Genomic DNA, 14,879 nt, shown 5'->3' on the forward strand with positions numbered 1-14,879 from the left:
TTGTTCTCTCTTTTTAAAAAAAAAAAAAAAGGGAGGAAGATACATGTCAAAATTAAATATGTATACTGAAAAGGAATTATAAATGCCATCAACACAAAATGATGCTCACTCAGAAGCTGAAATACACCAGGTAAATGAGATGAAGAGTGCAAAATAGGGGAGAGAGGTTAAAGGAAGAAGAGAGGGATAGGACAGAGGGCAGAGGAGGAGAGAAAGAAGGAGTGGAAAGAGAGAAGGAGAGAGGTAAGGGAAGAAGAGAGGGATAGGAGAGAAGGCAGGGGGGAGAGAAAGGAGGAGTGGAAAGGGGAGAGAGGAGAAGGAGAGAGGAAGGGGAAGTAGAGAAGGGAAGGATGGCAGAGGGAAGAAAGGAGGTAGGGAGGGAGAGGAGAGAGGGAGAAGAAAGTGCGGGATAAAGGACAAATACGGTGTATGGAGAGCAGAAGAGCCAATAATTGCTTTTGGGAGTTGATGCTAAGATGAATTGATGTAAGCATTTAATAATACAATATGATGTTGGCTTTGTAATAGTATACATGTGATTATGTTTTGAAAATGGGAAAAAAACGTTTAAAATAAAAAAATAAAATAAAAAGGAAGACAGAGAGGAGAGGGTTCAGATCACTCACCCAAGTGGGGCAGCGACAATCAATTTAAACAGAAGAGAAAGAACATTCCTAACATGTCTAATTTAGATTGTAGACGATAAACTTTGCCCCTTACCTGAGCAGCAATAGAGGAGAAGAAGGACCCTCCAAAACATGTTGGATGCATAGAATCAAGACTCATTGGATGCCTGAGCGTGGGTTAGGCACATCACCTCTTTTAAGTGGTTTATGCAAATATTCTGGTTACTCTTTGGCTTTAAACCTTCCCCTTAAAATATAGGCTTAGCATCCTAGGCTGCATTAATAGAGGGATAGAACCAAGATCAGGTGAAGTGCTAGTACCGCTTTACAAAGCCTTAGTAAGACCACACTTGGAATATTGCATCCAGTTTTGGTCATCATATTATTTTAAAAAAAGATGTTGAGACTCTGGAAAGAGTGCAGAAAGGAGCAATGAGAATGATTAGGGGACCGGAGGCTAAAACAGATGAAGAACGGTTGCAGGAATTGGGTATGTCTGGTCTAGTGAAAAGAAGGACTAGAGGAGGCATGATAGCAGTCTTCCAATATTTGAGGGGCTCCTATGAAGATGGGGGGATCCAACTATTTTCCAAAGCACCAGAAGGCAAGATTAGAAGCGATGGATGGAAGCTAACCAAGGAGAGAAGCAACCTAGAACCAAGGAGACATCTCCTAGCGGCAAGAACCATCAACCAATGGAATAACTTGCCTTCAGAAGTTACAGATGCTTCATCACCGGAGGCTTTTACGATGAGACTAGATAGTCTTTTATCTGAAATGGTGTAGGGGTCTTCTGCTCAAACAAGGAGTTGGACTAGAAGACCTCCTAGATCCCTTCCAACTATTATTCTATGTTCTGTGTTCCCTTTGTGCTCCAGAAGATTTATCAAGGAGCCAGATTTCTATTTGCTTTCTTTTTCCAAGTGAGTTCCAAGATGACCTTACCGTAAGTGGAAGAGAAGTGTTTCTCAAACTGAAGATTTGAAAGCTGCTATGTATAGATGGAGGTATAAGCATTCTGGATTTTTTTTTCTAGAAATGAGTTCTCCAAGAGAACCTCTTTCTTCAGCAACTCGTTATTTTCATCTTCATCTACTGATTTGGCTTGTTCTTTTGGACTTCACTCATACTGAGGGAGTATTTAACTTCTTCATTAGTTTCCTCCTTTACGTGAACATTGAATGTGCAATCACTAGGGCTGTGTGAATTGACAGCTTCTGTTCTGACTTTTTGATTTGGATGGTTAACACTTTGAAGCTTCCCAGGTCATCTGACATTACTTGATTCACAGCCGTTCAGATTACGTTTCAGGGTTCCAAACAGCATCCAAAATTAAATCAGAGTCCAAGACAAAGTATTGCTCAAAGTTCCAATTTATTAAAAGAGCCATGTTGGCACATCTCCGAGTCCAGTTTTCCCCAATCCATTGAAAGTTTACGAACTTGCCCCACACCCACCAACCCATTGCATGGTCCAATCTTCCACTGCCATGCTGGCAGTTCCACCCATCCAGTTCTGGTCAAGTGCAGAGGTTCAGAGACAAAGGATGACCTTGGCTTTCTAGAAAGAATCTTGTTATGGCTACATATCATCTAACTCCGTACAATCCCACCTCCCATTTTCCCACAATCGAAGAGGCATAGTAGAATAATAGAAAGTGTGGCAGGCCAAAATCCAAAAGAAAAGATAGCAGCAGCCCTGACATTACATTTGTACATGCACACATACATTATGAGTGGCCACTATTGTTTCGTGAACCTCAAAACAAGCCAACCGCAATTCATCCTAGCAAGTTGTGCAAACCCAACCTGGTCAATCGATTTCCAGAACAGTGGGTCATCTGAACTTAGATGGAGAAACCACAATTGGGTTAACACAATTTAGGACAGGGAGCCCCGTGGGCCATTCTGGTTTACAAACTTAGTTTGTTCTTAAAACATCCAACACAGACGATGAAGCAAAGCATTGTGTATGGAGAGGGTTTTTCCCATCTATGAATCGTATGCAAACCAAGGACATCATAGATTGGAGAATTTTTAAAAAATTTAGTGCTGTGGACGAGAGCATGTAGAGAAGTTAAGCTATGGCATTTTGCCCAGTGTAGCAAAATGAACCAAGAACTCCCTCTTGTGTCTAAAGATCAAACGAGCACAAAATGTTAGCGCAATATTGACAGTATTTTATTTTTAAAAAGAGGAATTCTTATTTTACAATGTATTCAATAACTCATTCAGTGACATACAGTCAGTCTTGGATAGACAGATGTCTATGGAGATTCTCAGTCATCCAGGTTGTCCCAAAGATGCTTTTTCAGGAAACAATTGGACTTTCTTTTTTTATTATTTGAAGATGTTTCGCTTCTCATCCGAGAAGCTTCTTCAGCTCCATTCCCCACCATCCAGTCAGAGCTGAAGAAGCTTCTTGGATGAGAAGTAAAAGATCTTAAAAACAACAACAACAAGGAAGCCCAGTTGCATCCTGAAAAAGCACCTTTGGGACCCTATTCAGATGACAAATGTGAAAGATCACCTCTGGGTTTGAAGTCAATGAAATTCCAAAGCCAACAATAAAACCAATGTAAATTGTTGGGTTTTATCATGATAGCAAAGCACAGATTATCTTGAAGGCTTCAAAAAGATCTTCTCAGTGGAATTTTGACCCTGCAATTCTATGTTTGTTTGAACTACCATCTGTCTCTAGTAAAAGGGCTTTACTTCCAAGTAAATCAGCATAGAATTGGACGCTTGGCATTTTAGAAAATGTACCTTAAAGTTCCAAAGTCACTCATTCTTAATGGAGAATTAAGAACATTTTATGTTTGGTAAACATCTCTTTTCTTCTTACGGTTGAGAACAGCTTCAACTTCACATCCTCGCCTGACTGCATCGTTGGCTCTTATGCAAAACCGAAGCTTCCTCCACAATAATACGTAGCTGCATCTTCTGGTTGGACGTTGGTGATGGTTAAATAATATGCATTGTCTGATTTGAAGCCAGAGAAACGATTGGGGATCCCATGGCCTCTGGAGTAACTGGGAGTCAACACAAGTCGTGGTGACTGCCCTGCTCTCTGTTGGTACCACGAGACCGTGTAGTCTTCGTAACCAATCATCAGGTAGCAGGCGAGGGTTATGGTATTCCCAAGAACTGCAGATTGGGAAGCTGGTTGAATCAATCCAACCTGGGAAACAACACCTGGGAGATACAAATTTTAAATGGCAGGTTAATGACAAGCAAGCAAACAGATAGTATGACAGCTCACAATGTGAACAGAATAGAGCTGGAAGGGACCTTGGAGGCCTTCTAGTCCAGCCCCCTGCTCAAGCAGGAGAACCTATACCATTTCAGTTAAGTGACTGTCTAGTCTCTTCTTAAAAAGTAATGGAGTGCCCACAATTTCTGAAGGCAAGCTCTTCCACTGGTTAATTGTCCTCTTTGTTAGGAAGTTTCTCCTTAATTCCAGGTTGCTTCTCTTCTTGTTAGTTTCCAACCATTGTTTCTTGTCCTGCCCTCTGGTGCTTTGGAGAATAGCTCTTCTCTGTGGCACCTTTGAGAAACAACCACAAAACCCAACCCTGATTCTTGAATAGGATCCACAACCCTTTAATCAAAGACCTACTAAAGAGAAAGCCACACTTTCTCCAACAATGGCAAGGCCAGTACTGAATATAAGCAGGGAGCAAACCCCACACCTACTAGCACTGAAGACATTACCTAGTTGGGTAATGAAATGCCTGCAAGTAAATAACCAAGTTCAGAGATTACCAAGGACTCCACAATCTAGTGTTACATTCCAAACTAGGGGATACAAAACCTTTGCCAGACCGATTCTCAAATATAGCTCACCTGTCTGGAATCCACACTGTATAACGGACATTAATACAATTGAACGAGCCTAGAAGTATTTCATGAGAAGATTACTCCACTCTTCTGCTCACAATAGAATCCCTTATGCCACCAGGCTCGAAATTTTGGGCTTGTTCAACCTAGAACTACACCGCCTATAGTCTGACCTAAGCTTAGTACACAGAATTGTCTGCTACAATGTCCTACCTGTCAATGAACACTTCAACTTCAACCATAATAATACAAAGGCAAATAATAGATACAAACTCAAGGTAAACTGCTCCAAACTCGATTGCAGAAAAGACAACTTCAGCAACAGAGTGGTCAACGCCTGGAATGCTCTACCCGACTCTGTTGTTACATCCTCAAACCCCCAAAACTTTAACCTTAAACTGTCTACCGTGGATCTCACCTCATTCCTAAGAGGTCAGTAAAGGGGGCATGCATAAATGCACCAGCCTGCCTTCCGTCCCTGACCTACTGTCCCCATTTCCTGTGTTCATGTCCATGTTTATACTTAGGCCTATTATCTTGTACATGTTTGAAAAACTAGCTAACTAACTAAAATAAAATGAATAAATATACTACAGATGATTCCCTCCAATAAGTCTTACCTGTCAAGGAATTGAGAAATAGAAGGGAAAGCAACATCTGTTCCATGATCCTTTCTCAACAAGGAAGGCAGCCTTTTTTTAAAAAAAAAAGACACAGTTCTCCTTTCTTAAATTGAACCCAGAGTTACAAAATAGCACTTTATGCAAATCTATTCTGTGCCCATGTGGTCTCAGGGGGAGAGGTGACATCACGGCAAAACAAAGACCAAGCATGCGCGATTGTGGTAGAAGCAACTTTGGCTCTATAGACACGAGCTTCTACAAGTCAGCTTTGACCCCTGGCGAATGCCTCAACTAGTTATTTCGTTTTTTTTATTTATTTCGTTTTTATTTATTTTGTTTTTATTTTATTTTTTATTTATTTATTTCATTTTTGTTTGTTTTGCTTTTATTTATTTTACTTTTATTCATTTCATTTTTATTTATTTCATTTTTATTTATTTCGTTTTTATTTATTTCGGGGTTTTATTGTTTTTATTTATTTCATTTTTGTTTATTTCATTTTTATTTATTTTACTTTCATTTATTTTGTTTTTATTTATGTCATTTTTATTTATTTCGTTTTTATTTATTTCGTTTTCATTTATTTCGTTTTTATTTTATTATTTATTTATTTATTTCATTTTTGTTTGTTTTGCTTTTATTTATTTTACTTTTATTTATTTCATTTTTATTTATTTCGTTTTTATTTATTTTGGGTTTTTTTGTTTTTATTTATTTCATTTTTGTTTATTTTGTTTTTATTTTACTTTTATTTATTTTGTTTTTATTTATGTCATTTTTATTTATTTCATTTTTGTTTATTTCGTTTTTGTTTATTTCATTTTTATTTATTTCATTTTTGTTTATTTTGTTTTTATTTATTTTGTTTTTAGTTATTTTGTTTTTATTTATTTATTTTTATTTTCGTTTTTATTTATTATGTTTTTATTTATTTCATTTTGGAAGGATGTATATTCCTTGCAGTCATCTGGTCCTTAGCATTCTCTCTATGAGCCTCTCCGCTAATGACCAGATAACTGCAAGGAATACAAATCCTTCCTTCCTCCACCGTTCAGTCAGAACTTAAGAAGCTTCTTGGATGAGAACTGAAACATTTTCAAGGAGGGGGAAAAAAACAAATAAAGTCCAGTTGCCTCTTGAAAAAGCAGAGAGGAGAGAAAGAGCAAATGTTTCTTGTAACCAGTAAACTTTTGCTGCTACATCCAACTGGGTCTCTGTGTATTCCAAAAAACAGGTTATGGCTGTGAGAGCGGCCATAAGCCGAACCTGGGAACATGTAAAACAGCACTTCGGTGGATTTGTGTCTTTAATAGAATAAGTCTCACTCCTGCATCGAATTACGCTTTCTAAGGACTTCTACGTTCGGCTGCTGTGGAGGACGAGAGGCGGTTTTTGTCTCAATTCCTCATCAGATTGTACCACTGTGTAACGAGTTAGCACTGCTATGCCACATCAAACAGTAATAATTAGCCTCGTCTTCAGCCTGGGTTCCAGTGATGGTTAAATATCCAATGGATCCCGAGACAGAAGCCGTGAACCGATTCGGGATCCCGTCACCCCTGCTGCAACTCGAACAGTGCACAAACCGAGGAGCCCCGCCAGACTTCTGTTGGTGCCAGGAAATAGTATACAAACTTCCACTAACGGTGCAGGATAATTTCACCGTTTCTCCCGGGGAGACAGACATGGAGGCTGGCTGGATCCATGGTGACTGTGAATTGACCCCTTGGAGAAGAGAAAGCAACGGATATTTGACTCGTTTTCTAGACTTTTCAGAATGCCAGCAAAGTATAATATGAAGCATCTAGTGAGCACCACTTGATGCTCTAGTGGTTTTCTTGAAGACTTTTCATTACCCATACTAGGTAACATCATCAGTGCTAGTGGGGAGTGGGGTTTTCTCACCACTGGTGGCGTCGCCTAGTTAGGATAATGAAACATTTTCAAGAAAACAACCAAGGTCAGAGCACCAAGGATCCCTCAAACTCAACCCCTGAGCTAAAAAATATTCTCATTGAAAATATAGCACATTTTTGAAGTGTTTTCTAGCTCTTTGCTTTCATGGAGAAGAAGAAAAAAGATCACGACGATGAGATTTTCTGTTCTCCAAAACACTACAGCTGCACCAAGGCTCAATGCCCATGCTTCCTTACCTGAGTAGTAATTTAGAAAGGCAAAGAGAAATATTGACCAGATCATGGTAGGTTATCTACAGCTGCAGATTTAGACAGATGAAAAGAAAATGACGTTTATTGCGGTGGGATCTTTCTCCGCCTGCTCTCTTTAAATCTTCTCAGAATGCATCAATGGCATCCATGCAAATGTTTGGGTTTTTGCTGAGTTGGCTAGCCATGCGTGACACCTTCCAAATAGAAGCAAACGACCAGAGGAGAAATTTGCATAAACAAAATTCAGGCAACTATTATGAGGCAAAAGCTTGGTCCATTGGCAGAAGACAGAACCAGGGTTGCCCAAATCAGAAAGATCCACTCAGTAGAACTACAAGTTCATTCATGTTTCCTAACGTGAGGATCTAAGCATTCAAAAAATAGTCGCATTTGTGACTGTTTTAACTATCAGGCGTGACTAGATGGATAAGTTATTTAATAGGAAACATCCAACGTCAAATATATCCAAAAAGAGAACATAGGAGAAAGATTGAACATTGCTGAAGTTAAGTTAAATATGCATCTTATAAGAACATAATATTGTCTGATAACGTTCTCCAAATTCTTGACATTTGGTTTGTATTTTTAAGAAATGCCCATTTGGGGAAGGACCACATGCTTTGCTTCTGGAATGCTTCTATATTTCATAACTCATAATAGACATTAGAGAAAAACCAGGGGAGATGTAGAATATAGAATAACAGAGTTGGAAGGGAGTTTGTAGGTAATCTAGTCCAACCCCCTGCCCAAACAGGAGACCCTACACCATTTCTGACAAATGACAGTCTTCTTGAAAGTCTCAAGGGATGAAGCTCCCACAATGTCCAAAGGCAACTTCTGTTCCATTGGTTGTTTGTTCTCACTGTCAGAAAATTTCTCCTTATTTCCAGGTTGAATCTCTCCTTGGTCAGTTTCCATCCATTATTCCTTGTCTGGCCATGACACCAGTGTTCAAATATTTGAGGGGCTGCCACAGAGAGGAGGGGAGGGGGGTGTCAAGTTATTTTCCAAAGCACCTGAAGGCCAGACAAGGAATAATGGATGGAAACTGATCAAGGAGAGATTCAACCTGGAAATAACTTGCCAGATGTGGTCATGATGGGAAGGAAAATCCATCCGTAGGATTTCTTTCTTTTTTTGCAAGTTCTGCAAACAAATGCAATCTTTTTTGGAAGAAGGAGACATCATTCCGTAGTGTAGTGAAGATCTGGAGAAGGTCTTGGAAGTGAGGGTAGCACCATTTTATGGTCTTCAGTCCTGCTTTGCAGCACTTAGTACCTCTTTGGAGATTGTGGGCCAAACACAAGCAGATGGTTCTCATGGTCCATCCCAAGTTGTGTGATCTCCAGGACAATTCTTGGGTCACTTCCAAGGGCCACCTGTCCAGCGCCAGAGAAATCAGGAGATCCAGGCAGTTCAAATGGGTATAAAGATTGATTCCAAGCTTGAGCTCTCTATAAGAATCTGAACTACTAACAGTCAAAGCAATTTGGTGGTAGATAAGGAATTCATGGTGAGCTGGATTTAAATCTCTGGTGGGCATAAAGGACACCTGATGATGTGTTTGACCCCTCCCTTGGGCTCAGCCTGGACCTCTCCCACAACATTAGCTATATCATACTTTGTCCTTGGTAATTTGCTACCCACTCTACATTCCCCTTGTAGACTTACATTGACCTTTTGATTTATTCACAAACACTAAGTATTCCTTAAGGCCATGTTAAAGTCAACCATTCCACCCCAATCCTTGTATTTCAGAAATGACACCTTCTCAAGGTATGCATGCACATAAAAAAACAGCTTTATTCAAACACAGAAACTTAAACATTTGGGACATGGAAACAGCCATTGCTCTTTTTCACCATCAGCCGCCATAATAGAAGTTTTTGACGATTCCAAATTTGGTGAGGTTTTTTTTTTAATATATCGAAAAAGGTTACTTTCCAATATTCAGATGGCTCTGTAAATTCATGGCAAATAACTTCAAGCACCGCAACGGATGTGAGCAATTTGCTCAACTTTCTAGATGAAATAGACATCCGGGGGAAATCATTCCATTTCAAGATTTCTTGTATTCAATCCTTTCTACTTTCACCTCGTCTCCAATGAGTTGATACACATAGGTAACGACAACGGAGCACTGAACATCCATCAGAACGAAGGACGGAATTACATCCCTGGAAAGAAGAACCATTTGTAGTTGAAATAGGAAGTGATTTTTATGTAGACTGAGAGCTTATGTAGCGAAGACAAATTCCTTGTGTGTCCAATCACACTTGGCCAATAAAGAATTCTGTTCTGTTCTACTCTGCTCTATTCTATATTCTACATTCTACATTCTACATTCTACATTCTATATTCTATTCTATTCTGCTATTCTGCTCTATTCTATATTCTATATTCTATTCTATTCTGCTATTCTGCTCTATTCTATATTCTATATTCTATTCTGTTACATTCTATTACATTCTATATTATACATTATACATTCTATTCCATATTCTGCTCTATTCTGCTCCATTCCATTCCAATATCTCGGGGGCTGCCACAAAGAAAAGGGAGTCAAGCTATTCTCCAAAGCACCTGAGGGCAGAACAAGATGCAATGGGTGGAAACTAATCAAGGAGAGAAGCAACTTAGAACTGAGGAGAAACTTCCTGACAGTTAGAACAATTAATCAGTGGAACAGCTTGCCTCCAGAAGTTGTGAATGCCCCAACACTGGAAGTCTTTAAGAAGATGTTGGATAGCTATTTGTCTGAAGTCGTGTAGGATTTCCTGCTTAGGCAGGGGGTTGGACTAGAAGACCTCCGAGGTCCCTTCCAACTCTGTTATTCTATTTTACTTCCAAGATCCCTTCCAACCCTGTTATTCTATGTTCTACTTCGCCTTACTTGGGTCTTCTCCAATGTTTTCCATTTGATGGCCATGCCTGATCATCCACCCAAAAACCAGCAAATGAAAAGAGATGCTCTCCAGAAACAAACTCCTCAAAATGTGTAATTCTCACCTTTCCAGGGCACTGTAGGCCCCTGTGGCTGAACCAGGATTGATGTAGAACTTCTTCTCATGTTCTACTGCCTCAAACTTGTGAGTGTGACCAGATATTAAGATGTCCACGTCCAGCTGCCTCTGGAGGATTGCCAAGCTGGCCAGATCCCCCCAAGGTATAATTTGATGGCCATGAATCAGACCAATTCTGAACTGTCCAACAGTGACAATTTTCTGCTGGGGGTAACTCGTGCCCTGCAAAGAATCATGTCAATTATTAATCAATAATAATTCTATTTTGATTATTATTCAATAGTAATAATTGTAATCAACCCATGGAACAAAAGTTGCCTTTGGAAGTTGTGGGAGCTTCATCACTGGAGGCTTTCAAGAAGAGACTGGACCGCCATCTCTCAGAAATGGTGTAGGGTCTCCTGCTTGGGCAGGGGGTTGGCTAGAGCGATTTAAGGGAGCGCGCACGTGGTTGAGGCGTGCGGAGGCTCGTTAACAAGAGAGGAGCCTCCGCGGTGAGAAAGGAAGCTGCAAAAGAGGAGGCAGATTAATCTGGGAGCCTCCTCGTTGTCCTAACTCTCCGTTGGGACCATTGTAATAAGGCGGGCGGCCAACAACATAGCAGTGTTCCAATATCTCAGAGGTTGCCACAAAGAAGAGGGAGTCAAACTATTCTCCAAAGCACCCGAGGGCAGGACAAGAAGCAATGGGTGGAAACTAATCAAGGAGAGAAGCAATTTAGGACTAAGGAGAAACTTCCTGACAGTTAGAACAATTAATCAGTGGAACAGCTTGCCTCCAGAAGTTGTGAATGCCCCAACACTGGAAGTCTTTAAGAAGATGTTGTATAGCCATTTGTCTGAAACGGTATAGGGTTTCCTGCCTAGGCAGGGGGTTGGACTAGAAGACCTCCAACGTCCCTTCCAACTCTACTATTGTATTGTGTTGTATTATTGTATTGTATTTTGGAAAGTTGCGGTGGCCATTTGAATATATTATAATTTGAGTGACGGGCGGCCATTTTGGAAAGTTGTGGTGGCCATTTTGAGTATATTATAATTTGAGTGACGGGCGGCCATTTTGGAAAGTTGTGGTGGCCATTTTGAGTATATTATAATTTGAGAGACGGGCGGCCATTTTGGAAAGTTGTGGTGGCCATTTTGAGTATATTATAATTTGAGAGACGGGCGGCCATTTTGGAAAGTTGTGGTGGCCATTTTGAGTATATTATAATTTGAGAGACGGGTGGCCATTTTGGAAAGTTGTGGTGGCCATTTTGAGTATATTATAATTTGAGTGACGGGCGGCCATTTTGGAAAGTTGTGGTGGCCATTTTGAGTATATTATAATTTGAGTGACGGGCGGCCATTTTAGAAAGTTGTGGTGGCCATTTTGAGTATATTATAATTTGAGTGACGGGCGGCCATTTTAGAAAGTTGTGGTGGCCATTTTGAGTATATCATAATGGCTGGCTGGGGAATTCTGGGAGTTGAAGTCCACAAATCTTAAAGTTCCCAAGTTTGGACACCCCTGCTCTAGTAGATCCCTGGGGCGCCAATTTTCTAGGGCCTCTTCCCCATCTGTAGTGAGTGAAGCCTCTACCAGGGGGGAAGGACAATTACAATGACATGGGATTTTCGGAGGACGAGGACTCCGCTCCACCAGATGCCCCCTCATCCTCGGCCTTGCTTCCTCCAGCCATGTTTAAGCTGTTATTGCAGAAGACTCGTAAGACCGCCAAGATTGGTACTGGGGACCCTACGGTTCCCCCACCTAGGGATCCTGACATGGCTATGTTCTCCAACACAGCCACTAATAAGGCAGAGATCCGTGCACCTCCCTTATTCTTGGAGGCGGTCCAAAATCAGTGGGCTCGCCCTTTTAATTTCACCAACCCGGGAGCAATGACTGGCGGTTTTATAATGTGGAGCAAACCTTTGCAGCTTCCCAATATAGACACCGCCATAGCCGCTTTGGTCTCCTCCTCCCCTGTAGTCTCTGGAGATGCAGCGGATAAGAGGGCGGAGCTTACTCTAAGGAAAAACTTTAATGCTTCCGCCTGGGCGGTAAAAGCGGCGGCTGCCACTTCCTATTTTAACCGCACCACAGCGATGTGGCTCCATAAGCTTCAGGAGCGCACTCCAATCCAGGATGAGCGCCTCCACCAAGATATAACAAAAATTTTGGCGGCCTCTCAGTTTTCGGCCGATGCTACTCTTGATGCTGTGAAATTCGCATCCAGTGCCCTGGCCACCTCGGTCACTTCCCGTAGACTGTTGTGGCTTCGCAACTGGCAGATAGACAATGGTATGGTTGGGAATGGTAGGTTTTTAGCTCAACAGTCTAATGCTAAAGTGGGTTTAAGTCTAAGGAGCATGAAAGCATTGCTAACCACCACCACAATATCAGTAGAAGTTCCAGAACATGGCAAATAGATGCTCCTTCATCAACCTAGCAACCTCGGTGGAACTACCTCATCAAAGTCCCCTTTAACGATGTGGACATCTCCAGCCAGTGTCCTCAAATAATCGTAGCTCTCCTTTGTGCAAAGGTTCCCAGTGCAAAGGATATGTTGGATCTTGCCTGGAACCAGCAACTTTTTAAACTTGGCTGGAAGGCTGCAACATCGGTGTGGGATGTGAAGGTCTCCAATCACCAGTACCAGCTGAAGGAGAAAAGAGGTAAAGAAATACAGCAGAGAATTCACTACAACAGGGGTGTCAAACCCAAGGCCTGCGGGCTGGATGCGGCCTGTGGGGCACTTAAATCTGGCCCGTGGGGCTGGCCGTGAGCCTCCTGCATGGCCTCCTGCACGACCTCCCCAGCCTCTAACAGCACTTTGCCAGCCAAAGACAAGCTGTGAGAGGCCTCCACGTGGCCTCTCACGGCTTGTCGTGTTGTTTGGGGGTGCCATGGAGGCCAAATTTGAGTCACACAAGGACCCCATGCCCCGTTTTGGCTGGCAAAGTGCTGCAGGAGGCGCCCATCCCATCTCCACCTCGCTCCCCCCCTCCCGCCAGCCCGTGCTCATCCGGTCCTCGAAGAAATCCAGTTCGACACCCCTGCACTACAACATTCAGTAGTCCTTGGTTCAATTCCTTCCAAATAAATGCAATCCACTTCCAAATTTGCTTTCTGTAACTGAGGACAACAGAAACCGAGGACATGTTAAAGAGGCAACCCTGAGATAGGGTCGGTTGCAAGGGGAGAATGAAGGGGATTCAACATTTGTCAAAAATAGATAATGCAGCCTAGGTGGGCATTCCCAGAAATGTTCTTTCTAAGCTGGTACCAATCACAAGCGTTTAAAAAAGAAATTCTAAACATTAACCAAACTGATTGATTTACCGGCTTCACAGTTTAAAAAGCTAAGTGTATTGTTAAAGATTACTCTCCTGTTTTGGACAATTCACCAAGGGGAAGATGGTGAAGATAAAGGCAACTATCTAATTATTCAAGCCAATGAGTCATTCTCTTAAAACTGCCAAAACGTTTTGGAAAACCCGGAGCTTTGAAAACTAAATACGTTTAAAAAGATGAACTCCAACACATACACATGAGAGAACCAACCTAGAACTAAGGAGAAAATTCTGGACAGTTGGGACAAATTAATCATTAAGCATATAAATCCAATAAAACTATGAAACTAAACTATGAAACTAATCAGTGGAACAACTGGCCTCCAGAAATTGTGGCTGCTCCGACACTGGAAGATTTTTTAAAAAAGAAATTGGATAACCATTTGTCTGAAATGGTGTAGGGTTTCCTGTTTGAGTAGAGGTTGGTCTAGAAGACCTCCAAGGTCCCTTCCAACTCTGTGGTTCTGTTAACAGGGCACCTCTGCTACTACCCCCACTCTTTCATCCTAAAGCTCTCCCTAGAATCTCAACTCAAGCAGACTTGCTTCCAGATGGAAAAGTAGGCCACTCTAAATTAACCAGCACAAAAGATACTTTAAAAATATCTTTCCCCTCTACTCACCATCCTGCTGATTCTCTGACTCTGCTGAGGGTTATCAACTTGCAAAGCAAACACACAAAAGCCGGAATACAGGTTGCCAAAGGTCAGCTGTTAGCCGTTGATTGACTACTAAGACAATGCAAAAACTACAGCCACTCCCTCTTAAGGGCTTTTTCTATTTGTATTTAGTTTAGCGACCCCAATTCTGAAAGTTCTTCCTTGCAAAGGCTTCCTTTTAAAGGAACAGTCTGGTTTGAATGCCCAAATCTGCTGTAAAGGTCATCCCTGACTTACAAGGATTCATTGAGTGACCTTTCAAAGTTACAACGGCACTGTGGCTTATGACCGTTTTTCACAACCGTCGCAGCCTTCCCGTGGTCAGCGGATCAACATTTGGATGCTTAGCAGTTGTGGCAAGGAAGGGCAAACATCACTTGACATCTGTCTTGCCTAGCAACAGAAATGTTGAGCTCAATGGTGATCGCAACTCAAGGATTACCTGTATGGGAGTTGACTTTTCTTTCTGGTAGAGTTGACAACTCTGAGAGTGAAGGAAAGGGTCCTTTGATTGTGCTGTGTCCTGAATTTCTTGTGAGGTTCATTGGAATGATTATAACAATGTGAAGAAGCAAGAGTCTGTTGTTGTTAGTTGCGAAGTTGT

General features: G+C 41.5%; 1 protein-coding gene and 2 gene segments (V, D, J or C); all 3 read right to left on the reverse strand.

Annotated features, from left to right (window-relative positions):
* Positions 1-14,879, reverse strand: part of LOC309399270 (immunoglobulin lambda-1 light chain-like) — a 205,068-nt gene that overhangs the window by 77,240 nt on the left and 112,949 nt on the right.
* The window catches only part of LOC309399272 (immunoglobulin lambda-1 light chain-like), a 145,329-nt gene that overhangs the window by 70,967 nt on the left and 59,483 nt on the right, over positions 1-14,879 (reverse strand).
* LOC309399278 (vacuolar protein sorting-associated protein 29-like) lies at positions 9,119-14,382 on the reverse strand. Its single transcript, XM_081966979.1, has 4 exons — positions 14,240-14,382; positions 12,732-12,923; positions 10,266-10,501; positions 9,119-9,433 (listed from the first exon to the last, which is right to left on the reverse strand). The coding sequence occupies exons 1-4, from the start codon at positions 14,240-14,242 to the stop codon at positions 9,316-9,318; spliced, it is 549 nt and encodes a 182-aa protein (XP_081823105.1). The 5' UTR covers positions 14,243-14,382; the 3' UTR covers positions 9,119-9,315.

The sequence above is a fragment of the Natrix helvetica genome, assembly GCF_964273705.1.
Source record: "Natrix helvetica genome assembly, chromosome: 14".
NCBI lineage: Eukaryota > Metazoa > Chordata > Lepidosauria > Squamata > Natricidae > Natrix > Natrix helvetica.

Excerpts from the sequence above, each read along its gene's own strand:
- LOC309399278 (XM_081966979.1), bottom strand. Across the intron at positions 10,502-12,731 it reads TTAAAGGGGACTTTGATGAG|GGCACGAGTTACCCCCAGCA; the intron begins GTAGTTCCACCG and ends GATTCTTTGCAG. Across the intron at positions 9,434-10,265 it reads GCCTACAGTGCCCTGGAAAG|GGATGTAATTCCGTCCTTCG; the intron begins GTGAGAATTACA and ends TCTTCTTTCCAG.